This window comes from Struthio camelus, chromosome Z (assembly GCF_040807025.1).
Source record: "Struthio camelus isolate bStrCam1 chromosome Z, bStrCam1.hap1, whole genome shotgun sequence".
In the NCBI taxonomy this organism is placed as follows: domain Eukaryota; kingdom Metazoa; phylum Chordata; class Aves; order Struthioniformes; family Struthionidae; genus Struthio; species Struthio camelus.
This window is the reverse complement of record NC_090982.1, coordinates 85,250,980-85,277,487: the sequence shown is the minus strand read 5'-3', so window position 1 is coordinate 85,277,487 and position 26,508 is coordinate 85,250,980. Positions and strand designations below refer to the sequence as shown.

Here is a 26,508-nt window from a genome sequence, read left to right as displayed (position 1 = left end):
ATCTCAAAAGGCAGTTTTTGGAGGGGAGGTGAGTGCAGGGGTAGAAGTAAAAAGTCTTCTCTTGTCTATTCTACTAAATGTATTAGCTAGACTGTATTCTATCTGAAAGTGAAAAGAGTGGCTTTGGTTTTAGTTTGAACTTCATGCAGAATTTAGGTTTCCTGTGAACTGAGATCGTTAACATTGGGGAAAACTTTCTCAGGTTCCACTGAAAATAAGTTGTCCTATCACTGTTTAGAACAACGGTCTGAAGAATCTAGAAGCAGATCAAAAATTAATTTTGTTTTACTTCTGTTCAATTCAAGATGAAAGACTTGTTTTTTCATTTCTCACAGTTTCTCTAACTCGTAACGAATTTGCATGAACGTAGTTGGCATTTATAGTACTACATAAGCTATGCCCTTTAAAACTTCAACTTTTAGGATTGCTGTGTCTTGATATTGCCTTAAATAGGATATGCTTCAGTAAATGTTACCTTATTTTAAAATGCCTAATATCGCAGGGAGGCATGTGAAAGGAAAGGGTGTATCTTCTAAGAGATCTGAAGCAATGTGCCCTTGGATGAGATTCTTTATCAATTCCACCAAATTCCAGGATTAATGAAAAACCATTGCTTTTTAATAATGCCATAAAAAAGAGACAAAGATCGGGAGGAAACGAACTTGTAGACTGTCTCAAATGCCACAAACGATTCTTCCCTCAAGAGCTTAACTTCTGTCCTCTTTATTCGAGAAGAACACTTGCAAATAAAATTCCTCTAAGCCAGAATACTTCTAGTAAAACCAAGAAAGATCAGATTTCTTTATTTCAAGTTTAAGATGAATAAGCAGACTGATATGAAATATGTTGCATAAGGTTTTAGAATACATTAGCCAGGAATCACTTGATATTTTTGGTAGCAGCAGTGTGTTTATAGTATGTTCCAGACGCTCAGGAAAGGAAATTTTCCTTGAAGATTTTAATTTGTTAGCACGCTGCCTTTAAGGTTTTCTTCATCTTTTATGCTTAGTTGTTGCTGGGATCGTGGGCTTAACGCTTAATACTTGTTCCAGAGAACTACAGTAGAATGGAATAATAGCAGACATGACTCAAACTGTTACTTAAAAAGTTGCCAACTATGACACTATGTTTGATCGACTATAGAAACATGTGCATCAGGAAACAGAAGTATACTACAGGGGTAGAGATGAACCAGATACGGCCAAAGTTAGGCAATTTGTAAATTTTCCAGTTTTAATCTGTTTGGAATCACTCTGTTTTTAACTGCACGTGCTCTCTATGCGCAGCAATCTAAAGCAACACTTATCTGGGCAAAACTGAGTGTTCAAAGCTACAGTTTTAAGGCACAAGTGAGTATGGAAAGGGATGAAATAGTAGCTGTCTGCTTTGTTTTACATTTCTGCCTTGATACTAATAGTTCATCTGTAGTTGAGCTTAGAAAAGGCTCTTGAGACTCGATGAGTAATTACAGGGAGACAGTTGATATGTTGAAATGTTGTGAAAATAGTGCACAGGAAGGCAAAAGACCCGATTGTTGAGTATAACATCAGGCCTCAGTGGAACAGAATGAGCAAAGGAAAGACAGTGCAAAGAATGAATGATGGGGAAGCACAGTTGTCAAGGTCCTTTAAAAAAAGGCCTTAAATGGGTAGTTAGCATTTGGAGATGGTTGGCTGTGGACTACAACGAATTCATGAAGATTATATCACCAGGAAGAAGAGTTATGACAGATTTAGCATGTATTTAGTCTGCAGCCATCTTCATAATGTGAAAATATTTCTTGCAGTGTTGGCAAAGTTTATTATTTTTGGTGGGGGTGAGCATTTTATACCTTTTTATGGATCAAGAAAGGATACATGGAAGAAGCAATAGTAGAGGAATGTTTTTTAGCAAGTAACAGAGGCTAGTATCAACAGTGATGGTGAATGAGAAGATGATGCTTTAAGAACAAAAATTAAAACTCCTGATGTTACTGTATCAACTTGCAGGCAGAAATTATAGGTGATGAATTGAAATGGGATTTGCTGGTTGAAAATGAGCTGTAGCAAAGTGATTCATAAATCCGTAGGTCTAAACATGGTAGCTCAGACTAGACGGACATGGTTACAAGCTAACAAATGGTAGAGGTGCATACAAGAAGCCATAGGGAATGAAAGTCGAAGGGGCAGATTTCTGTTTGAGCTTCTGCCAGACGTTCAGCAGCATGGATGTGCTTTGCATTCTCTAGCTACGAGTTGCTCGTGCGGTGTAGATTTCTATTTTATACTTAATAATAATGTTGGTAGCTTTAGGATAATATGACCAAAAAGACAAGTGGCAAACATAGACCGTAGTCTGATTTAATTCTTCTGCAGTCTTTCGATCAGTTCCTCTGCCATTATCTTCGGGTACTTGTAACTTAATTGAAGAAATAAAGCTTTCAGGCTTGGCCTCTCTCCATAGGAGCTTCCCGAGCTGTATGAGCTATGTTCAGATGCTTTGTTTGTGACAAAAGGCTGATAGTCCCCCATTTGTGGGGATGATGTGATTCAGATCTACAAAATCATGAAGTTTGTGGACAAGATGAATATAAGCAGCTCTTCAGCAAAGCTTGCAGGAGTAGAGCAAGAGGCACTTCCTGCAACTAGGAAGAGATCGAGTTAAAACAGCTGAAAGTCCTTCTCTACACAGTGGGCAGTACACGTCTGGTGCTGGTTGCCACAAGAGATCGTGGAGGCAGAGTGTATCATCAGGTCTAGAAGTGATTAGATAAATTTGTGGACAACAGTCCGTAAATGGCTACTAAATGGCATAGGTAGGGATGTAGCCTCTAACATTGCTGCTATAATGGTTGTGGATGATGAGGGGTTAGGAGGGGAATGGGCTACATAAGGCAGCCAAGCTCTTGTGCTTTCCTTGAATAGCGTATCCTTTTGCTGCTGTTGGGGACAGAGCCCTAGGCCAGATGCACCAGTCTTCTGACCCAGTAGGGTATATCTTATTAATTACCTTATTGCTGCGTTGTCCTTGCATAATTTTAAATTTATCTAAATTGCTCAGGATTCAAGCAAAACATGCCTTGTACTTTATAGTACCTCCGTTAGGTTTGCAGAATAGTGTAACTTTTGCAGAAATAAAGCCAGCTGAAATATTCTGTTGCCAGGAGTCTATCACAATTGGTTGAGGTCTTAAGCTGGATGAAGTCCTGTCCTACTTGTGTCACGTTCTCTCTGCTCAGCCCTCTAACGATATGAGGTCACTACTGGAATAACTTGGTGAAACTTGCTGGCACCTGGCATGCTAGAAGGAAGAAGCTAGTTTAAGCTTCCCAGAATCTTAGACTGCTGCTGTGGTGTATATTTATTTTTTATCAGCTGTTAAGGCGCAATAATCAGTGTAATAAAGGATTCTTAAATATATTCCCTTGTTTAAAAAAAAGTTGTTTTAATGTGAAAATAGCTAATATACATGGGGGTAGCAGATAAACCTGTTTTGGCAGCTTCTATGCAAACTAGACTAGTAAATATGTATGTAGAGGAACTAGTTAAAACAATAGGTAAACTATCTGGAAAGTGTTGATTATTTTGTTCTGAACTGACAGTTTTGAAAATGGGAAGGCTTTCACTTTTGAATGTGTCAAAATAGCATAAGAATTCAAATGTGAAGAACAACGGATATGTATGGGGCTTCTGAACTCTTCCCTGCGGCAAGAGTTGGATCACTCAATGTCAATTTGAAGCAGAAAGGCAGATTTGCTTTTTTTTTTTTAAAGCACCAGAGAATACAGAAAATCATATATCTATATACATGTATAGAGATATGTAGATCAGTGTTATGTCTTAAGGGAGAATACTGTAAAACTGGACACCTCATCTCAAAGGGTATTGTGGAGCAGAAAAATTAGATAAATGCATTGAGAATGTTTTTAGAAGGCCTGAAAGAATACACAGTTTGTCTTGGTAGTAAATGAGACCTTAGTGAAATGTATTTTATGAGGCTGACAATCAAAGAAATTCTGGGGCACTGAAAGGTGTCAAATTTGAACCTAAAGAGCAGGAAGTATGCATATTATGTGGAAGTGAGCTCCATAAATTTGAGGAGAATTGAGGTGTGCATAAGCATCAGTGCTGGTCTTCACAGTTGCCTACTTCTGTGAGCGCTGAAATTAGCGTTCAGACTTTAAACCATCGATTCCTAGTGTGGCCTTTGTGGCAAAATAGCCCCCTTCCGTTTATTTTTGGAATTTCTTGCATATGCCTCTGAAGCATCTAATGCTGGCCTTGCTCAAAAGTTGGAAGTCTTTTAATAGAGTTCAGAGCAACTGCTATTCCAGGTCGCACCTGGAACATGTAGTCCAGTTTCCTGTTTCAGAAGCTTAGTGTGAGCATTTCTTAAAACAGCAGAGGCTGCGTAAGCCTCCCATTTTGTCTCTGAAGCCACTTGAGGTACTGGGTTAAGGGTCTGACTTGTTCTACTGCCTGGCCCACAAACAGTTCAGAACAGGTGGAAATGGGAGTAAGACTGATTAATTTGGCTTTTCCACTAGAATTAATTATCTAATGATAATAAAGTGAATGCTCAGGTTGCAATTCAAGAGATGCAGTGAACTGCTAACACCACTGTTGAAGGCTGAGGCTGGGGCTGGAGGAGAGTCTCAATCTTCCATCCATGCTTCTATAAATTGTCAGGTATCAACGCTGGTACTTACGGTACCATGTGTGAGCTGATACAACTTGTTAACCTGGAAGAAAACTAACTCGGCAAAAAAACTTGATAATTTTCTGCTAGGTTAGCCAGCTGAGTCTGCGTAGAAAGGTCTAGCACCTATCAGGGCTAGTGCAGAGGAGGAGGTGAGGAGAAAGGAGGAAACAAGACCTGGATTTCTCGTGGCAAAAAGCTGTTGCATTGGCTTAGTTCCATGTGAGGCTGTAGCTTGAGTGTCCTATTCAGAATTTGATTTTAAAGTGTTGGATATTGAATTTATTTTTCTTATTTGCAGCACCGAGGACTCCAGTATAATGGTTTTGCAGGCTACAAAACCTGACCTGCGATCAGGTTGAACACAATTGGGCATAATTCTTCTGTTCTTCCAGTAATGTTAAAATATTGAAGTTCTTCTTGTATTGTCGTCTTGTATGAAAATGAATACTCTTGGTTTAAGGTTGATGGATTATTTTGAGTCTCTTCCCTAAAATTAGCGGTGTTTATCTTGAGTGCCTGTTAATCAGAACCCTCTGTCTCCTGGAGCCCACACAGTTGTACTTCTTGCTTCAGTAATATTTTCAAGTGGTCTCAGAAGCTATTTTATGAAGGTTATAATTTAATTGAAAATGAAACAGCCTTTCTGTGGAATGTTCTATTTTGTGCAGGTCAAAAATTTACAAATTTAAGTTATTAATACAATGTATCTTTTGTTGACTTTTTGGTTCTCACTGAAACGGCTAAGGTAAGACAAAGTGTAACTCAGTCATGAATATTATAGCCTTAAATATCTTAAATCAAGAGTGTTGTTTTGCAGATGGGGGAAATCTTAATAAAATGAAACTGGTATATTTTGAATAGAAGTGAGAAAGGTGCCTCTGCAGGATGGAGAGACATGTAAGGTACCCTGAAAGCTCTGATCAAGTAGCTTGAAGGTGTAGCATTAGTTCTTAGCTAAAGCAAGATCTTTCAGCTGACTGAACTAACTCATACAGCTATGGGTTTTGAAGTTGGGAAGCGAGGTACCTTTCTGAAATTCAAATGCCCAGTTGCTGCTTGGGAATAAGAGTAGGTTTTGACATTTGGCTTTAACGCTCTACTTTTGTCCACAGGATCGTGATGTCCTCAGGCAAGGTATTATAGCTATCTACCCAAAATAATGCAGCTGACTTGGGGCTTATATTCTAATACCTAAAGCTACCCTAATAGAAGCTGCTACCCTCATAGAAGCTGCAAAACCATGAAGTTTTTTACTGGCTGTTATTTCTCTTTTGAATGATTTGAAGTGTAATTTGCAGTGAAAGCTGAACATAGCATCCCTTCTAATCTTTCATTTTATATAGACAATCTGATCAGGTGGTAGATAGTGAATGAAAAGCAGTCAAAACTGAAAACAGACAAACAGTTCCACAGCTCAGGTACCTGAAAACTCAGAAGTTAAATATCCTGCAAAGAATTTTGAAAGACTTCTGATGATTTCAAGTGATGTCACTTGGGAAGATTCATTATCTGTAGGCCATTGTGCTCTGAATTGGAAGTAGAAAATAAGCTTAACCCCAAACTTTGAAAATTCCAGTGAATTCCAGTTGATGTCCCTAGTGGAACAAAAATTGATAGTTATTTAAATCATGACAAACGAGACAAAAGGCTTGCCAAATGGCTGGCTGTTGTAAGACTTTTGTCAAGCCGTAATGACTAAATGATGTTCGAAATAGTTTTGCTTGGTAAGTTAATTTGGAGCCAGGCAGAACATGCATATCTGTATTTACAAATTGTCAATCATTTATTAAAATTTTCACAAATGACTGAAATCAACTAATTTAGATGCAAAGCTAGACTAAGTTTAACTCTTGTAGTTACTGAAGTGAGTAGACTTTAGCCAGGAAAGATTTGAGGAACAATAAAATACCTAATCCAACAGTAAACTTGTCTACTAATTTGCACAAGCTGATGAAGGAAAGGGATGAGGTGCAGAAAACTTGCACGTAAATCTCATTGGTGAAATAAGTAACCATGATGTAGAGTAGTCCTGAACTATTATCTGGCTTATTTGGGGAGGCTATGTCCTATGGTGTTTGGTAATGAAGTTCCTAGCAAGGTATTTGTCTTATGTAAAACCTCACTGCTAATGTGTCTATTTTGGTTTGTGTTTTTAGGGCTCAGACGGGAATCTCTAATTTATTGCGTGCTGAGTGTTCTGTCTGGTGAAAATCATGTCGTCCATATTGCCATTCACTCCACCAGTTGTGAAGAGACTTCTGGGGTGGAAAAAATCTGCTGGTGGCTCTGGAGGGGCTGGTGGTGGTGAGCAGAATGGTCAGGAGGAAAAATGGTGTGAAAAAGCAGTGAAAAGCTTGGTCAAGAAGCTAAAGAAAACAGGACAGCTGGATGAGCTTGAGAAGGCAATTACCACTCAAAATTGCAATACAAAATGTGTGACGATACCAAGGTAAGTGCTGTTGTGGTTGAAATTGTTATAACCAATTGAGAAATGACTAGATGGATGTTTAGGCTATCTTGTGAATAAATAAACAAAATCAGTTGCATGCTTTTGAATTTTTTGGAGAAGAATCTTTAAAATCTATTTTGGTTTTAAATAGTGCTTGCTTCAGCTCTCACAACTGAATCACATGCTTTGTAAAATCAACATTTTTAGTAATAACTTTAAATTCATTTTGCAGTGCCACTTAGTACACTTTATATATATCCAGGTGGTGCCTAGCATACCTTCTAGTTTGTAGCACTGCCTTATGCTTCTGTTGGATAACCCTGTCTATAATTGGAGGGGCTTACTTGAACCTACACTTTCACTTGAAAAAAATTGACTTGTTTTTCCTTGGTCAACACTTCAGTCATCTAATTATTTTTCAGTTGTACATGGTACCTTAATTTAAGTTGTACAAGCTGCATCCTTTGTCTCTTTGGAAGGGAAATCTTATCTTTGGAGGCAGGTTGCCTGCAGACCAGTTTATTTACTGTAATTATTATTTGTTATTGGTTAATGAAAGTGCTTTTCATTTAATAACTTGGAGTATTTCTAGGAATTCTCTTCTGCTCCTTTATATGTATATACATTTAGGTGAACGACTTGCATTCTACCCCTTTGACTTTCTCAGCTTAATTCATAGCAACTGCTGTGCGAGAGGTTATGTTTGTAAGTATTAATGTGATGTACTTTAGATTCATGTTATACAAAATTCCCACTAAGATGCATGTGTAAGCTCATTAAGTGTGCAACATAAGTATCAAATCACTTCACAGGTCTCTTTTTTCTTGTTATGAAAAAGTTACAGGATCTTGTGACACAGGAATATTCTGGCCCCCTAGCTCCTTGACACTTAAAATAGTTTCTAAGGGAGAGAAGCAACATCCTTTTGTGAGCTTGACTTCTATATTAGCGTGCTGGTCCCCGCTATACTTTTAAACTTTGTACTAATCATAGCGCAAACTAGATTTGACTGGTGTCAGTAATGGTTTCCACATGTCAAATGTTTTATAGCCTTTATCTAATAATGGTTTTAGCATTCTCTTTTAGAACTGACATAGCTTTCTGAGAAAATCTTGTTTATGCTCTGAATCAATGGCTATTTAAATTCTGTTCTTTTTCTCTTCTCCTTTTGCTTCTAACGCTGTGCTCTGCTTGTATTTCCCCCCCCCCCCCCCCCTTTAGAGCGGTCTCAGAATTCTCTGGTGTTCCCTTCTGCTTTCTTCCTTTTGCCACTTGGAAAACAGTCAGAAATGAAATATTTGTTAGAGCTTTGTGGTTTTAGTGTGGATTGGTAGACTAAGATTCGAACCTGTTGGAATATGTATTTCATTGAGATGGTTCTATATATTTGGCCAAGTCTTTACCGTGACACTGACTGAACGCTTAACTGGAAGAAGTTTTCATGTGATAGAAAATGATGAGCAACTATTCACGTGATACAAACACGTACCCAACTTCTTGACCGAATGTTGGGCTTCCTCAAGCTGTCCTGCCGGGGTGCTCGGCCAATGAATGTTGCTACTTCAGAAGAACTGTTGCCTAAACGTCTTGAAGCCAATGTTAGAAGATAAAAACAGTATGCGAATTTATCGTTGTTTTCCTGGGGCACCTGTCTCGTGTGTTCAAGTCATTCTTCCTGCCTGCATGACCTCTTGTGGTACAATAGTAATAGTAAATAACTTTTTAAAACGGAATGCAGAGATGTATTATACCCTTTATGACGCAGTCTCCACGTTGCAATCAGCAGTTCCTGCTGGGCTGAGGCATACTGTTCTCGCCTATCCTTGAGTCAGCTCTAAAAAGGACTGGACCTAGATTTTACTACTTTCTTGACTGCCTTAGGAAGAAGCTGGTAGCTAGAGAGCTCTTCCAGTGGCGTTGGCTATTACACAAGGTTTAATTTTAAACCGAGAAATGGCTTTAATGTTAAGGAGCTAGATATCAGGGCTGCCAGCAGTGCTCCACAAAATTCTTTAGTTTCATAGTTGGCTTTTGGACTGTTGGTGGTATTTCACTTTGACAGCGGTAGTCTGGGTGCCTGAGAATGAACAAACGGCAGCTGAGTACTGTAATGATTTTTCGGAGATTCTTGTTCTTGAGTTTAGGAAGTCAATAGAACTGCTGTTTGAGACCCACTTCAGCGGATGACCCAAAGACCTGTAGGTCAGCAGGGAAAAATAAAAAGATACTGAATTTGAAACTGTTTTCTTCCTAATCAACAAGAAGCTTGGGGTGCAAAGCTGCTAAGGTGCAATTCTGACATGACAGTTGAGCTAATTTGCCAAATGCTCTTCTGTTCTTTGTGTGTGATGGGGTGTGTGGGGGGGGTGTGGTGTGTGGGTGGGTGTGTGTGTGTTTGTTTTTCTAACTAGCTACAGTCTTTATCGCTGGTACTGTTTAAGAGCGGGTATTGACCAGTGCTGTATGCCTCTTTTTGGAGCTGTTGCATTATTCCCTCAACAGAAGTTTCACTTGTAGTTTCACAAATTTCTTGTCTCATTAGAGATTTCCAGAGTTCGATTATAATATTTAATTCTAGTATACCCTTTCATCATAAAAATCTAAAACAACTAAACACACACAAGCTTTTCTCAAAACTGAAAGAAACTTTGCCAAAAGTTGAATAAAATTCCCTGTTCAGAAATTTGCATGTACTTACCCTGTCATTTATATAAAATCCTGCTGCGATTGAAATTGTTCTGTTTCTGCCCTGTCTGTCAAGGTGACCACATACTAGGTAAGGCTGATAACTATGTGTACTATTCAAGCTGCTCATGTGGTAATTAACACAACTTCTTATGCGGCCTAATAGAGGTTCTGAGAAAGCAGAGGCAGACAGATGGAGTGGGTGTTGGCTCGGCACAGCAGGGGTGCTGAGCACTTCATAAGTGGGTCAGTAATCTAGAGCAGAGGCTAAATAAGTGCAGCAGTCCTTTTGACACTAGCCCTCTAAGTAATTTGTAGTTATCTTGCTGAATCCTCCCAGCAAGCCAGTGGGATTCTAATCTCGTAATCCCTGTGTATCTTCAAACTAAATGTTGGCATTTGAGTTCACTTTTCTAAGGTGTGTAATAAGTTCCTGTATTCAACTGAACATGTCTTTACGCTCTCACTTGCATTTTTGATACAAATAGAGCCCGAAAGCGGTCAGTGAAGAAATAGAGGACATGAGCATCAATTTATATAAGACTTCTTCCAATAGACTTGTTTATAAATGAGTATTTTGTAAATACCAATAACTGATATACAGGCCTTTAAAAAAACTAAACTGTGCCATGTAGTGAATAATCAGATGGCATATTCATAGTTTATATTCATTATATAAGAAGTCATTTCAATGGTGATAGTGCAGAGTATTGTAATCCAAAGCAGGGAAATAAAAATCACTAGTTTTAGCACCCCCGTAGTATGGTGTAGTCAGCTGTGTGGCTCTTCTATCTTAAAAAGAGTATAGATATACTTCATACTGTCTTCTTGCTTTTTTAGTAAGACTTGTTTTAAAAAAAATTGCTTTTGAATAATACCAAATATGTAGAACTAATATCAAAGGAGGTAAACTGGAATGAGTTTGGGGATCATGTTGAATGGAGTATTGTAGTTCCTTTTAAAGAAGTTATGGGAAGAAGGGTAATCTTGCACTGCCTTATGCTCATGCAGGGCACGCGTTTCTGAAAACTAATGCAGAACTGATGGCGTCGTTCTTGAGCTATAACCAAAGTAATCCATGTCACAGGTTGAATTCTGCTCCAGTGTCGGCACTGGGGTAACACATTGGGGTAACATGGCAACTGTAATAGTTCTTGTGTTATGTGAAAGGTGAGTGGTAATGGAGATGACCTGCCTGTATTGAGTATCCCCTAGGTACGACTCTAATCCTTGTTTGTTATACCTCGTAATCCATTCACTCTCCCCCAGAAGATGCCATCTTGTGCTGTGCTTTCACTTACCTATTGTTGAACCCGCAGAGCACTCTTGTGTCTCATCTTGTTGCTGGCACTTTCCCTGCTCTACTGCTGAAACAGTCTGCACAATGCAGTACTGGAGAGGAATATTAGATCTCTCAGTGTATGCATGCCCCTCCTTTCAGTATATGTGGGATGATAAAGAGGACATGGGCACCTCCCATCAGTCTCAAAACCTCTAGCTTTTATTCATTTTAGCTTTGCACAGTGAGCACAGCTTTTGTATATGCCCTGACACAGCTGTTGCAAACTGAGGGGAAGGAGAGGAGACAGTTAAACGATGCATCTGTAACAGTATACCTCTGTTTCCTCTTTCCAGAGGTTTGTGTACTCATCTCAGTACTCTAGTAGTGTTTGATACAGCATCAAATAACTTCCTGATTGCTAACTTAAAAGAACAAACTTTCTTCAACAGACAAAATTTTTGTTTATGCTAATGGTAGCGCTAATAGTTAAGTAAGCTTACTTTTGATACTATGTGTAAAAATACTTACAACTTTAACTCTAGTTTTCATGGGAGATCTTGATTTTTTTTTTTTTTCTCTGCAGAAGAGGTGAACTTTCACTGCTTCGTAACAGGGAAAAGTAAGGCACAGAAGAAAAGTGATTTATCTGACAGGGTACTGGCTGAGGTAAGGGTTAAAGACCAGGTTCCTTGAATCCAGATTTAGGGATCCCTAGCTAGGGTGCTAGTGCTGTGCGAGTGCCTTAAGAAATCTTTAGTGAGAAGTAACAGTTTTTAAAGCAGAGAGTGAAGACTAATACTGCTGCCCAAGCCTTGGTTCCCAGCCTGCTGTGTCTTTACAACTTTAGAAGGTGCTATCTGAAAAATGGCTGTTCCTGCTTAGCTGTTCAATATGTATGTGGAAAATGTGGTCTTATCTGTGCCCTCTGCCCTTCTTGCTTAACCCAAGGATAGCATCTCTGCTATGTTTCCTGATTTTTCAGAAGCATATTTTTGCTTTGTTTTCAGCAGCCTCCCAGTTCTAACTGAAATGGGAGCGATAACAAGAGGGGCTTAAATCCTGCCTTTGTTTTTGGAGAGTCCAGCTGACTTGTGGAATTTACAGTCAACAGATTTCTGAAGCACCTGGCTTCAAATATGAGATGAATTTTGCATTGTTACTCTCCAGAGGCAAAGAAGAAACCTTGCAATAGGCTCCATGGTTTTGAGCACATAGAAGATTCAGAGGGAGTGTTCCATTAAATGCAAAGTAGGCAACTGCAAGTGAATTGAAGAGATGATATTTTAACACCATACCTGTTGCATATTTTTCACTTCAGCTAATAGTGAAGGTTGATAACTTTTAAAACTGCTGTCATGGAACTGATCACATCCTGATTCTTCAGAAGAATCTGGGGTGAAGTTCATCAAACACCTAAAAGCGAGAAAGACCGTTTAGAATGGTCCAGTTTCTCTAAAGAAATTACAGATTTCTCTAATATGACAGTGTCTCTTTCACTTGCCTGCCCTACAGCCCTTTCTTCTTTCCCTGCAGGGGGTTAGCAGTGTGGATGAGGTAAGCAGCCTAGGCATGGCTTATTGCACATATCGATACTGTTTTCTGAAAGCTGATGCTTGTGTTAGTTATCTTCCCTAGATGGAAGTAAACGATGCTGATCAATGAGCAATGGCAGAAGCTAACTAGACAAAGAAAAGACACTTTTGAAGGTGGGACAGGTGGCTTGAAACTACTGTTAGAGAGCAAACAAATCTTTTAAGATGAGAAAATCTGGGTGCCTTTTTCTTCATGTAACAGAATAAATGGTCATGCCTAATTTTAGTCTAAAGTGCCCAGTTTTTTTTAACAGAACCTGTTCTATCAGTTAGTATGGTTATTTGTATTTCCTGGAAACGTTTGGCAGGAAAGCGATTGCTTAGCTGCACGCAGTAACCTCATTTTAAGGATGCTTTTGATCACCACTACAGCCAACCTGGCTTCTAGAATAGATTGTTTGCAAGCTTTTAAGATCCTTCTCCAAAATAGGTTACTTCAGTGAATAGCAGTACAGAAATTCCTGTGCTCTGTTCTTGCGCGGGTTAAGGCCGTAAAAGATGGGCGATTTCAACAATGAAACTGGGGAAGAAAAAAAAGGTTTCCCTGGAAGTTGTCACAGGGCAGTTCAAACATCTGCATCTCTGCTGTTAACAAGTTAGCTGAGAGGACAGCCGCAGGCAGCTGACTTGGCACAGTAGATGCTAAAATAACATTGCTATCCAGACAGAGGTGAAGTCTATTTTCCCAGCAACAGAACTTAGCACCATCTGTTAGCTTGTAGCAGAACTGTGAAAAGTTGCTAGTTGAGCTGAGGATGGACGTTAATACTTAATTGTCGCTCAGGAGTTGAAAACTGCTGATTTAAAGAATCAGGTGATGCATCATATTTCATTCTGTACAAATTCACTGAGACATAAATTAAAATGATTCCTTAAATGTTTGAAGATCTATAGTTGAACATCTTAAGCATCCTAAAACACACACATAGATGTTTGTACATGAGCATACACTGAAGCACCATCTTTATTAATAGCTCAGATCACAAGACACATGCTTGTAAATTGTTTGCTGATAAACTAACTCCTTTTTCTTATGGTAGGGTTGTTGAAGATGAAGCAGAGCCCACTCTCCTTTGTGTGGAATTTAAATAAAAACAACCCCTTAGAACAGCAAAGACTGGCAAGAGATGGCTGAGAGTTTGAGAGTTTTAAGCAAGCTCAGCTTCAAAATCCCTTCCTGTGATAGCTGGTGCTGTGAAAACTTTGGATGTCTTCACTGGAAAGGTGTAGCGGGAGGAAGATCAAATTGCGCTTACTCTTTTCAGTCCTGTAACTATGGTGGGACTCAAGTGTTGTCTCTAGATCCTCTGTAGAAGACTTGAGGAAGTTCCTGGTGTCTCCTGAATGCTTCAGGCTAGGCTCTGGCCTGTGAAAGGCAGTAAGGGCAGAATGACTGGATGCTTTGCAGCAGCTTCCTGTTGGGTACAACATCTCTACATCTCATGACTTCTTGTGGCAGGTGTTGTAGCTGCTCTTAATCAGCCCTGTGTGCATGTACCCTTTCAGTTAAGCAGTCCAGCAGCACGCTCTGGAGCTTCTCAACTTCCTGTTTGTGAAAGGAGTCATGCAGCCCCGATGCCAGGCCTAACAAGCAGCCAGGCAGCTGCTTGTCGATGAATAGCATCCACGTGTGTAGCCTGAAGAGAAAACACTACTGAAAGATGATTATGCCAGGTGAATATTCTGTGTTGTTGCTGAAAGTGGCCATGGCAAAGCAGTTGGCTTTGGAGGTATTTTTCTGATGCTTTGCAATGTTTTCTAATCTGTATTGAGAATTCCATTTCAGTTAATGGTGATTGCTTTCAACTAGGCCATAGTGCTGTATTGCGCAGTCTGGATTGCTGTGGAGAGAAAACACAACATTGCTTTGAGGGACTCTGCTAGCTTCCTTGGGGCTTTTCTCAGTGCCAGGGTGGCAGAAGTCAGCACCTCGTATTCCAAGACAGTCTCCCATTCAGGGATAAATGGACCTCCTTAGTTTCCAAAATCGGGCATGTTCAGGATGGCCTTGCTGTAGGCAAGCAGATGCTGGCCCTAACTTTACCTGCTTTAAGTTGCAGGACACCTTTAGATGCTGCATGGATGACATGTAATAGGAACTCTGAACTCATGTCAAGTTTGACTTAGGTCCCTGTGAAGCTTAGTTTCTAAATTTGAGTTAAGCAACCACTGATGGTGTTGATAACACTAGTTAATCCTGTTATTTGAAAGTTATTCTTATTCATATCCTTCAACTACAAAGCCGTTTCAAAAATCAGTTTAATTGTTTTTTTTATCACAAAACTAAACTTAGAAATGGGATAATTGAAGATCTGCTGGTGGTCATTCAGGAATTTCTTAATTTCTTCTAAGCTAATGAAAGAAAGAGAAAGTTCAGAACAGTTTAAAAAAATAACCACGGAGGGAGTACCAGTTTATCTGGCATGAATACTCATGAACTGTACTACTTCCAGTACTTACTGAGTGTTATATCATACTGTGTAATTACACAACTTTCGTAGAGCTTGTTTTCAGAAACTGACTTTAAATAACTTTGATGTTTGTTGTGAAAATAGTAGTTTCAGCATTCCATAGGAAAAATGTTCTGTTGTAAACTGGTCAATGCTGTTTTGTGGTCCCATTTTGGAGAGGAGCCACTATGGATGGAGGTGAACAGGGTGTGATGGAGTGAGTGAACGCCCAAAGCAGTTGAGTTTTGGAACGCCTGGTACAAAGCTCTTCTAGAACCTCTCTTGGAATTTTATTTTAAAGGAGTAAGCCCAAAAGTTGAATATTGTCTCTCCCCTTTTCCCTAAACCTTTCTATGTAACTTACACATTATAGCTTGAAGTTGAATTTTGTTTGCTTTCTCCTATTTGATTCATAGCATTAGTGCATTTGACAGGTGGAGTACGATGCAGGATTAATATGAGCTAGGGAATGTGTTTTTTTTTTTTAGCATATTTTTCTTCTACTAAAACTTCTTACTTGAATGGCTGCTTTGCAGTAAGCCCTATTCCTGATATCTGAATACAGAAGAGTGTGTGTGTGTGTAGGGAGCCCTTCAGAAATTGTATATGATAGCATTCGGGGCTTTGCTCTAGCATAGGTAAGTCATCCTTGGTGAATTGGAATTGATAACTTCAGTTCTTTAACCTTCTAAGGCAGTGTTAATTGAAATGTATTCAAGTGTAATTGAGGTTTTATTAAATACACTAAAACATAGCTTTTCTTTTAACTTCCCTGGCTTTGTACACAGCTGTGGCTGCTGTTAAGAACTGAAATCCTGTTAACTAAGGTTAAGCTTTAGTGCAGCAGTAGTTCAGGTTACAGCATCTTATAATATCAGTGTCATCCTGAAAAAGGAAGTCGTAAAGCATTAAACAATGCAACTTAATGCTGCCAACTTTAAGCTCGTGCAATTCAGAAAGTCATGTGACTTACCCACATCATTTGTTACAGAATTGGTATGCCAAGCACAAAGTATTGGCATGTCAGTTGAGGTAGAACAACATGTAAAAAAATTAAATTTGCAAGATATTTAGCCAATCGCATAGTTCAAAGGAGCTCACCTCTTTAGTCAGGAGGAAGAAAATGTTGAGTTTTGAGGACCATGTGAGAACATTGGATCAAGGCTCAGGAGCTGTGGATTTCAGTCTTGGCTGTGCTGCTTTTTCCTGGGTTACCTTCAAAAACTGTTTTATTTGTGGTGATTTCTCAGTCGGTAAATTGAGGTGAATTTTTGTAAGGTATGTGTGATAATGCCACATCAAGGACATATTATCGGTTCTGGAGCGTGAGTTTAAGGTGTTTTTCCTGTTGGACTATCAATGATGTAGAAAGCAGGTTCAGGGGTGAAAAGTTTTTCAAAACTGTGAGAGTTCTTGAGCTTCAAGTTACTGTTACTTTATTATTATTATTATTGCTTTAATGGTAAGAAGCAGCACTCTATTCAAGAGTCAGAATCAAAAAAAGTAGTATTAAAACTTACTTGACTTATGCGCCTTGCCTTATTTGTCCCAAGTTAACAACTCATGCTGGGGCTGTTGACTTTTAGGCGCATGAAAAATAGCTATTTGTGATTACTTTAGTGACTTATTTGCTCAGTGGATCCCAGTACAGAGCTTTAACTAGGAAGAAAAATATCTGTATCTGACGTTTTATGTTGCCATTAAGAAGATATGTTGGTCACTCAAGACAAATATGTTGACTGTGCTTTATTGTCAATATTGAGCCCCAAATGACCCTATAAATACTAGTTATTTTTCTCCAATTAAGGAATCTGGTTATAGTCAACCCATGTCAGTGCTGAACTATTCCCTGGCTTACCGTAGTAATTAGTGTCTTTATATCAGGCCAACTGTGCAGGGTGAAGAAGATTTCTCATTATATTCCTCTCATGTAGAAGTCAGCCAATTCAGTTTTTTTGGTACTGTAAGGAAAAAAAAAAAAACCTGAGCACTGTTTTCACTAATGTGAATGTTTTATGACAACCAGAGCACTCTTGTAGAGAAACTTCCCAATTCTGTAGCTCAGGCTGTTAGCCTAGGAAGTATTTATAGGGTAAAGACATGCTGCAGTTCTTCTACTGCTGCAGCTTTCAACACAAATAGCTAGTTAATTGGTTTCCTACTAATTTAATCCTATTTATAATCTGCACCTGCTAATTTAATAAGAGTAGTTTCCCATGTCTTGTTTACTACTTGTTACTGTTGGCTTACTCTGACTTGATTGCAGCATGAATTGGTGAAAAACTTTTAAAATTTACTGTATACAATGCTGTGGTCTGTCATGAGCAGCTTTCATTGGTTTCTGCCATGTTGTGGTGTTTGAAGACGGCCAGCAGGATACAAGAGAGCAATCGGGAGCTGGAGTAAGTTTGCATCTTGCTGAATATGCTTCAAAAATTGTCAGAGCAACAAAGAGATTAGGGGCATCCCTTTGCAAAAGTGCTACACGGTAATCTGATTTGAGAGTTGTTCAGAAATGACTCCCCGAACTATGACTTTTTTTTATTCCAGTATGTACAAACACATTTCAGTAGGTCAAGAATTGAAAGTTTTTGTTTGGAGTCTTTGCCTGTGATTGTTGGTAAGCTGACCATTTCTTGGATTGCTTGGATATCTTCTTTCTTAGAATATTGGATAACTAAAAGCCTGATACAAAAGAAAAGCATGTAGATTTGCTTAAATGCAGAATTTCAAAGCTACTGTTTAGTTGATTTGGTGAGTTGCATCCCAGACTGGTATTCACTTCCTCTTGCTTTCGTGGGAGGCGTCAAGTCAAGTTCCTCTGTGATATTTCAAATGAGTTTAAATCATGCTGTAGTTCTGAAATTTTGAATGTGTATACCTGATAATCAACTGATGTGGATTTTTTTTTTGGCTCCAAGTCTATCGGAAAGTCTTATATCTGAAGCAGTGTTCAACTATCAGGTGTTTGGTTGAAAAAGTCTTCTCTTGAGTAACTCAAATGTTACTTTCATGGACTCAGCTACATTTTCAAAGAGCACCTTCTGAACCTTGAAATTTTTGTGTAAGCCAACAGGAGCATATTGATAGTTCTTTACTGTCTTTCCATAATAAATGTTTACCTTTCTCTATTAGTGGGGGAGACTTGAATGTAAACTTAATGGCCGTGTCAAAGAATGTAAGTATCCATCCATCCTCATGAATTCTGCCAAGCTGAGGATGAAAATCCCCTTTTAGTTCCTTTGTATATACATTTTTATGGATGCTTAATCTTATGCTTATGCCCAGTGTACCTGTCTTGCAAACTGATGTCTTGTCAAAGCACAATTGGGATCGAAAAATAAATGTTCCACTGTCCTCTGTCTCAGACGAATGTAGCTGGAGAACATAAGGCCCGTCAGTGTGGTTGTTTCTGTTGCAAATTGCATTGGTGGCAACCACTTAAAAATGCTGAAATAGCCTATTCAATAATAGGAAGACGTTATTACTGCAGCCTAGTGCTGTAGCATTCGTTCAGCACGTGGGAACCCTTCAATGCTTTATCCAATAATCGTAGACCTAGCAATAAGGATTTAATGAGCTTTCTTTGCACCAAGGAGGCACAAAAATGATAATTTGAATACTAATATTCTCTAGCCTTTGAAATTCTGATCTTGTGCTGCAGTAGCATGGGGAGAGAGGAGGGTAGCCACTAGCACATAGGTGGTTGTTTGTTACTACTTTTCTTTTGGGTGGGTGTAGATCAGGGTCAAGTCCCCTCAGTGGAGTAAGGAAAAGAAAATGTTGGATGTCCTGGGAAAGTACTTTAACTATTAAGCAATTGTATGTGTGCTTGTGGGCGTTATCTTCAGGTGAGGGTTCTGGGTGTGGAGCATGAGTGAGATGCCTAAGACTTCAGGACTTGTCCATAATCTTAATGCTTCCGTATTGTCTAGCTCTAGGCAGTGAAGCTCAGTAAATAGATTTTGATTCCTATTCCAAGGGATCTGCCCCTCTACGTGGTCAGATTTGCTGTGAATGGTATCTGGTATGGGGTCCCATATTCTGCTCTGGTCTGAGGAGAACAGAGACCTGTAGTTAGGCATCTTGATTGTCAAGTTCCTTTCTTGACTTTTGCCTCTAACCATGTAAAACAACCAACCTGTGTTCATCTAAAAATTATGCTTTCTGATACCTCAGCACTGATACACTTTGGGCCTTTCATGGCTTCCTTGCTAACTGTCAAGCTTCTGTAATTCTTCTGTTAGAATATAGGCTTTGCTGGTGAGTGAAGGTAAAGTCATTGTCTGACTTTACTTTTTCTATTTACATACTTACTCTATCAAAATAATGTTTCAGAACCCTAATGGCACAAGTAGCATTCAGTTCTCCTGCTGTTCCCCAGTATATATTGCTTGGAGAAGCTTCCCCTGTAGCTCAAACTTTAACTTCATTTGAATCCATTTGCTTACTGCGTGCACTGTGGACCGTAGTTATGTAGTACTTGATATTTCTGGGTTTTTGTATGCCTAATCTCTAAAGATGCTCTCTGGTCTGGAGGTGGATCAGGGTCTGTGTATTCTCTCAAACAGTTTCACCAATTTTCATGTTAGGTTTCCACCAATAGCTGGTTTAAACTGCAGCAGTTATTCTGGCATGGTGTGGAGGCTTCTTCCCTGCATTTTGCACTTTATAATTAGTGTATCCTCTGTTCACCTGTCTTCCTGGGCCTCTTTCACTGAGTTTCTCAAGACACATGTGGAATTCATAGGGAAAGCTATCCAGAAGCATCTTCGGTTTTAAATGAGGGATTAAAAGGGTCATGGAGTTCTGTTGTTCTACGAGTAATTTTTTGCCAAGTCGTCCTATTTTTTTCAAGCAACACAGACAAGGTAAGTGTCTTGCAGAGCTAATGCTTCCTCTTCACCAGCCTAAGTACCCACAAACTTGAGATAGTTAATCAAAATGTCACATCTCAACTTTGTCTACTGTCTTTCAGGTTACGAAACAGTACTACCTGAGCTACTCATGCAGTAGTGTCAGCTGCTCATGTGCTTGGAGGATGACAGGCTACTTGAGAGAAATTATTTGACTTAGCTGTGGGTTGGTGTACCTGTTAACTCTTGGGAAAAACTTTTTCTAGTGTGGAGACTGACTGTTCGCACCTAAGATGACAAATAGTGGTTGGAGAATTTAAGATAAAGGTCATCTTTAAATGTTCTACGGTGCAAGTCTGGAAATGTGTATGTGAGCTCTCTCTTTACCTGTTTGGAAAGCATGATCTTCTATGAGATTCTTATCTACTGTTAAACTGATTTGTTGTGAACAGATCAACCAGTATTGTGATGGATATGTTTTTTGTAAAGATATTTTGTTCTTTGATACTCCTGATTCTGTTTAGGTCTGTCTTCGTGTTAGGGATGATACAGAGCATTCGTTAATCTGTGAACCTCCATTGTGTGTCAACTTAACTCACTGCATGACCTTACTTACTAATACAAAATAGAAAAGGGGGGGGGGGGAAGGTAACTGCAAGTTGTATGAAATGAAATTGAGATGGTCTAGTAGACTATTAATGCCTTATGTAACTTATAAGTAGAAGAAAAGAGGTATTTAATGGCTTGACATTACGCCTGTCCTGGAAGATGGTGTATTAGTTGGAGCCTTTCAGTGGGAATTTAAATATTAGAAAGGAGTTGTTCAATTTACTGTTTTAATACACAGGGTAAAATGAGAGAGTGGAGGATAGGCTGATTTGTCAGCTAGACTGTGTCGCTGAACGTGCTTGCTTCCTAACTGCTTCCTAACTGCATGCCACATGATGTGGTGCAACATCTTACCAGCTACTCATAGCTCAGAAAAATTCTTCTCCTACTGGGATATTATTGGAGCATGTGTTCCTGGATACCCTTCCTCTACTTTGATAATAGAATTTTGATGTTTAATTTTTTTATGAGGTGATGGTCATCTTGTGTTCTCTGGAAAGCTTTTATCAGAAAGTCCAAAGATGTTTTCAAGTATGATGTTCTCATATGAGATACAGATATTTTTACGTTCAACATTAGTTCTCTCAGTCATGTAATGAGTACAGTACTTTCAGCTTCGGGAACTTCAAACTTACAAGCTTTTATCTCAAAGTGCTGTGTTTATATTTCTGTGAAGATGTTGTGAGAAACTGCAAAATAACCTTGCAGTCAGAAAGCCTTTATTGCATATAATAGCATAACAAGTGAAAGCAGTGCAGCAATTTGAAGTTATTTCCAAAAAGCGGTAGTACGCTTGTCTTCCTCACAGGATGCAGGACTTGGTAGTCACTGTTCTTGGTGACTGTTTTGAATATGTGATTTCGCAGGGTGGGGTGAAAGGTGTCTGTGGTTCATCTTATCACTGGCAAGATTGCTTCGGAGTTCGTACGATACGTGTTGCCGCTGCTCAAAGCTGTTGTGCTATGTTGGGAGTAGAGAACCGCAGGGCAAGGTTCCCAACAAAGCCGTTAGGTCCTGATTTCCTAGGCTGTTTTTGCATGCTCCCTGTCTTCATTCTCCCTGGCAAGTCTTAAGTGAGGCTCAATTGTATTGCGTCTCTCTTATATCGCAGTCCTGAAAACAATCTCTGTGCACAGCCTGGCCTTGCTCTTTGGAAGCTTACAAATTTGCAGGATGCTCTCCCCTGACTTTGGACACTGACTGAAGACTCCTTGATAGGATCTGCATCTGAACAGTCCGTATGGACAAAAAGAAAAGAAATATTTTACTTCTGCTTGATTTCCATGGCATTCTGGAAAAGTTAACCTTGAACTTTAAGGTGCTGTCCTCCTAGCATTTCCTAATTTTGAGAGAAAATAAAGGTAACAGTGGTTGTCACTGGCTGTTTTATTTTGTCTGATAGCGCTGGGTTAGCATGTCAGGATTTAGGAGAAGGGAGGAGGATAAAATGCTTTGTTGGGGGGGGAGGGCCCTTTGTATTTTTGCCTTTGTAAGCATTTTCTTGATCATGTGACCAGGAAGAAGTGTGCCTTTAGTAGAGGGAAGAGGAGCATTATACTGTCCCTCAGGATGACTTGCTGGCCTGGTACTGTGCAAAACTGGAAGAAACTAGCTCCTTGCCCTGAAGTGTGCAATGGGCAGCTCTGATGTTAGACTGCAACAGAGCATCCTTTGTACCTCATGTTCCACTTGTGCGTCCCCTGTGGACATCCTCAAAGTTCAATGTGAAGTAAATGGAGCTATTTAATGACTTTTTTTTTTTTTTTCCTTTCCCACAGTGTTAAGAGAGGTTAATTGCATCCTGTGTCTCCTGCTTTTCTGGCTATTTTGATGTGTTAATTTTTAGCATACATCCATTTACTAGGGAAGATTACTTAAGTCATTTTCCACAGTTGAAATGCTGCATTTGCTATTTGATGTAATGATTTTGAATGTATTGCATAAAATTCTGCGTAAACTTTTTTCTTAAAAGGGTACTGATCGAGAAGAGGAGTTCAGTGGTTCCTGATTTGTATTTCGCTAAACGTGCCCTTGTATAAATGTTTCTTCCTTGGATACAGTATGTCCTCAATATGTGTGAAAGGCGGGGAGGGAGCAGGGAAAAAAGGTACAGTTACTGTTTCGAACAAGTACTCTTTTTGTGCATTGCTTCTGTGTGAAAAAAGTCTGCTTTTGGGCTCTGGGGGAAGAGCAGAAACAAAGCCTTTTTGTTACGTGTATATAAGACCAATTACTTTTTTTTTTTTTAAAAAAGTCTAATAGAAAAGGTACACCTAGAGAAGCGTCCATAATTCCAGGAGCTGAGTACCCAGCTGCCAGTGTTACCATCATTTTGTTAAGCCTGAGCTGAGAGTACAGCTTGCACTTTCAGTTATGTAAGAGCTTTCTCTTCTGGAGTCCAAGCTCTTTTAGACATTACTTAATATCCTTTTCCTAGACTTAACGGGCTCTGCTACTCCTTTGAAAAATGGGAGAATCTATTAGCAGACTAATTGCCCAACTGTACTTATGACATGTTCAAATATCCCTTTACTGTGGTACTAATGCTGCTCTAACAGAAGCTGTCCTCCTTCCCCCCGTCCCCTTTCCCACTAATCTCCTTTTCTACTGCAGTGTCTGTCACTGACAACAATGGTCTACATGGAGGAATCCTGTCCAGCTCCTACTAAGGATAAGTGCAACTGCAGATCTAAGTCATTTTTTTAAGAGGAATTCACACTTGTGCTTTTTATTCAGCGTTGACTGACATACTAGCTCCTTCTTCTAGCAGATATTTAAAAATCCCTCTGTCATACTAAACAGTTCCTGAATCTTTACATTTTCTCTTGTAAGGGAGATCAGGACTTGCATTGCTTCTCATGATTCACAAGGAGGAAGGTACTGCTGTAACAGTGGGTTGTGCCATTTGATGAACGTGCACATCTGATTATGTACAGTTAAGTGAAGAGATGACATCTCGTCACTATAATATGGGATGATGGGGATGCGAGTAGAAAGATCAGTCAGTTGTGCTGGGACATAGCACGTTGTAGGGTTCAAAAAGGAGTAGTGTAGCTTTTACGTTGTGAAGGTAGCTTAAAAAAAAGTCCGTTGTTAATGTTTTAATGTTTTCTCTTTTAATGTTTTCTAGCAGAGCATAGGGCAGGTAACCTTTTCCTCTGCCACTCCCAGCGTGGAGGAAAATAAACCCTAAGCAACATTAATTCAGTAGTTGCGACATTTAGGCCAGCCAAACTATATTTTGCGGTAAGCTTTTGTATAGTTAGTTGACCAAACAGCTAGCTGAGATGCTATTTGTAAAGACAGGTAGTATAATTGATGTTACTTCTGACTGGTAAATAGACGTTTCAGACTGTAGTAAGGAAAAGTGCTAATTGCCAGTGTAAAGAGAGGATTGTCAAGTCAGAATATAAAAAGTAGCTAAACACATAGCATATTTTCATTTGAAACCCAGAATTAAGAAACCATGATCAGGCAGATGTGGTAAGAGATGTCTTCTGTGCTGAATGTAAGCAAATGAATCTTTTTTTTAATTACTGACTTTGGTTTATCTATAGTCTATCTAGACCTTTCAAATCTATCTTTCCTGTCACTGTCATCTTCAAGACCCTATGAGCTAGTCCCAAAAGTTTGGTGTATTCTTTTCGTGATCTTCCTTTCAGCTGTGTGGGTTCTTGATCCTCCTTCATGTCTGGAAGAAGAGATTAGAACAAGAGCAAGGATTGATTTCTCTCATCCATCTCCAGGGTCTTAAAGCCAGCATTAGTGGTGTAATGGGCCGTGACTTCACATGAGAGCAACTTCAGTCCAACTACACTAGTGATGAACTATGTTCTGAACTTAAAATAGCTGTCTTCCTGCCTTGGATTTCTGCCCAGTATGTTGCTATATGAGGTCTTAAATCTAAGACCTTATATAGCAAGATTTTAAAAAAGATAGAAGTTGCCATGCAAGATACAGATCTTGAATCGGTAGATTTTTTTTAACCTGTTTTCTCAGGCAGATCTTACAGAAGAAGCCATGAGCTATGATTATGTAATGTCACTTGCTCCTTCCTTAAGAGAAGATGAGCTTTCATAAATCTAGTAACCATTTCTCACTGCTTACCTCAAATTTGGATAGCTTGGCGTAGCTCTTCAAGCAAATTCTGCACCTCTCATCTGCCCCCTTCCCCATACCCTCAAAAAAATCTTGGTCAAGGTAGAAAGTCCTGTGACTGTTAGACTGGTAGTTGTCTGATGCTATAAGAGTGTTTGAGTGTATGCCTATACTAAGTAACTTTTTTAGTTCAAGTCAAAACCTGGCCTTCCTTTGTTCTTGTTGTGTTTTTTCTTGTTTAGTCTTTGAGTGAAAATGTCTGGCTCACATCTGTATAGAAGACTATGTGTGAGAATTTTGAGAAGTTGAAAACAAACTCTAATTTTAAAATGGATAAATGGGGTACTGTTACAGTTTACTAAAATTATTTTCAGTGGCAACTCCAGCACTGCAAACACCTCAGAATAGGTGGGAGCAGAAAAAAAAATAGATTCATTGGTAGAAAGGCTCATGAACGTAAGGTCTGGGAGAAAGAAAAATGGAGAAGGTATAGCGTTCAACATTGACTTACAAACATGTTACTGGCTGTAGATTTTGAAGGATGTGATAGAGTCAGGAAAGATGTCAGAAAAGATGATTCTTGCTTTTTAGCTCCTTTACAGCCATTCCACTCCTTGGCAAGAATAAAATGGAATTCCAGTTATCTATGAACTGTGACAATATTTAGTGGCTTCTGTGTAGTTTCTGCTACTTCATATACCACGTTGAAGTGTATCATCTTTGAAGTGGTTCTTCCTAACTTGTGTCTGATGTAGTATTGTTGCAAGCACTGCATTTAGTACAAAAAAAGTAACTAAAGCATGCAGCATGGCTAATATCACGAACGGTTTTAGTGGTGGGATGATTGCTTTGTTTGTTCTGTCACTCTGTAAAAAGTAGTAATAGATTTATATTAGCAAATATGAGTAATACATGGATACCAGCCCAAGCATAAGAGTGACAATGTTGTTCCATTCTTTTGGGTTCACGTACAGCACCGTTGAAAATTGTGCTGGCTTCAGAGTCTTTCAGCTATAACCTCAATCATTGAGAAGATGCACTAACTTAATCCCTAGTTTTATGTGAACAGTCCTTCGGCTTTGTGAACGCACTATGGGGAAGTAACAGGAATGTCTTGGCCTGTTTGCAGTGCAGTGCCACACATAGGTGGTAGCTTGTTTGATGCTGTGGTCATTGCTGTTTGGACAGCACTTATGTGTAGTTGCTTGGATCTGCAAATGAGTACATCTAGCTTTTAGCTATGCTGAGGAACTAAACGTAATTAAGAGACCTAGGTTGAGCACCAGGCTGAGGTGGCTTTATTGGTTGACATGTGGGTATCCGTGAGGGCTTTGGATTGTCCTGGGTAGATACCTCTCCAGTTACTGAAACTTCTAATTTGGAATCAGTGCCGCCGCAAGCCAGGACCCAAATAGTTGTCTGTATTCATTAAGATGAGATCGTAATATGCTGGTTGGTAACGGTCATCTTCCAGAAAACTAAGCCTTATCCTGTTGCCTTTTTTTTACCTAGATGAGTCAGTGTCCTTTGCCATCTAATCTGATTCCAAATGCAAGAATCTGTTTTTGACCAGTGTGTTCCATTTTGGATGTTGTCCGTCTGTGTGTTTGGGCTCTTGAATGTAACTCTAGTATGCTACTTCAGACTATTCCGTTCTGGGTAGTTTATGTCTAGCCGGTATGGAGTTTCATATGGACGTTGATCCTTGAGATAGGGATATAATACATCAAAGCAAGCAATCATATTGCACGTTTAGCAGTATGGCTGAAATCACATTTGTCCATGTCCATTCTTTATTGGCAGATAA

At 39.3% G+C, this 26,508-nt stretch overlaps 1 protein-coding gene across 4 annotated transcripts in view; it reads left to right on the top strand.

Moving 5' to 3' along the window:
- Positions 1-26,508, top strand: part of SMAD2 (SMAD family member 2) — a 52,254-nt gene that overhangs the window by 4,560 nt on the left and 21,186 nt on the right. For 3 of the 4 annotated variants that reach the window (XM_068926968.1, XM_068926965.1, XM_068926967.1), the window contains exon 2: positions 6,837-7,129. In XM_068926968.1, the coding sequence (XP_068783069.1) occupies positions 6,894-7,129 (236 nt within the window). In that variant the 5' untranslated portion in view covers positions 6,837-6,893. Of the gene's footprint in view, positions 1-6,759; positions 7,130-26,508 lie in introns of those variants that run through there. The other variant, XM_068926966.1, reaches the window with a different exon arrangement.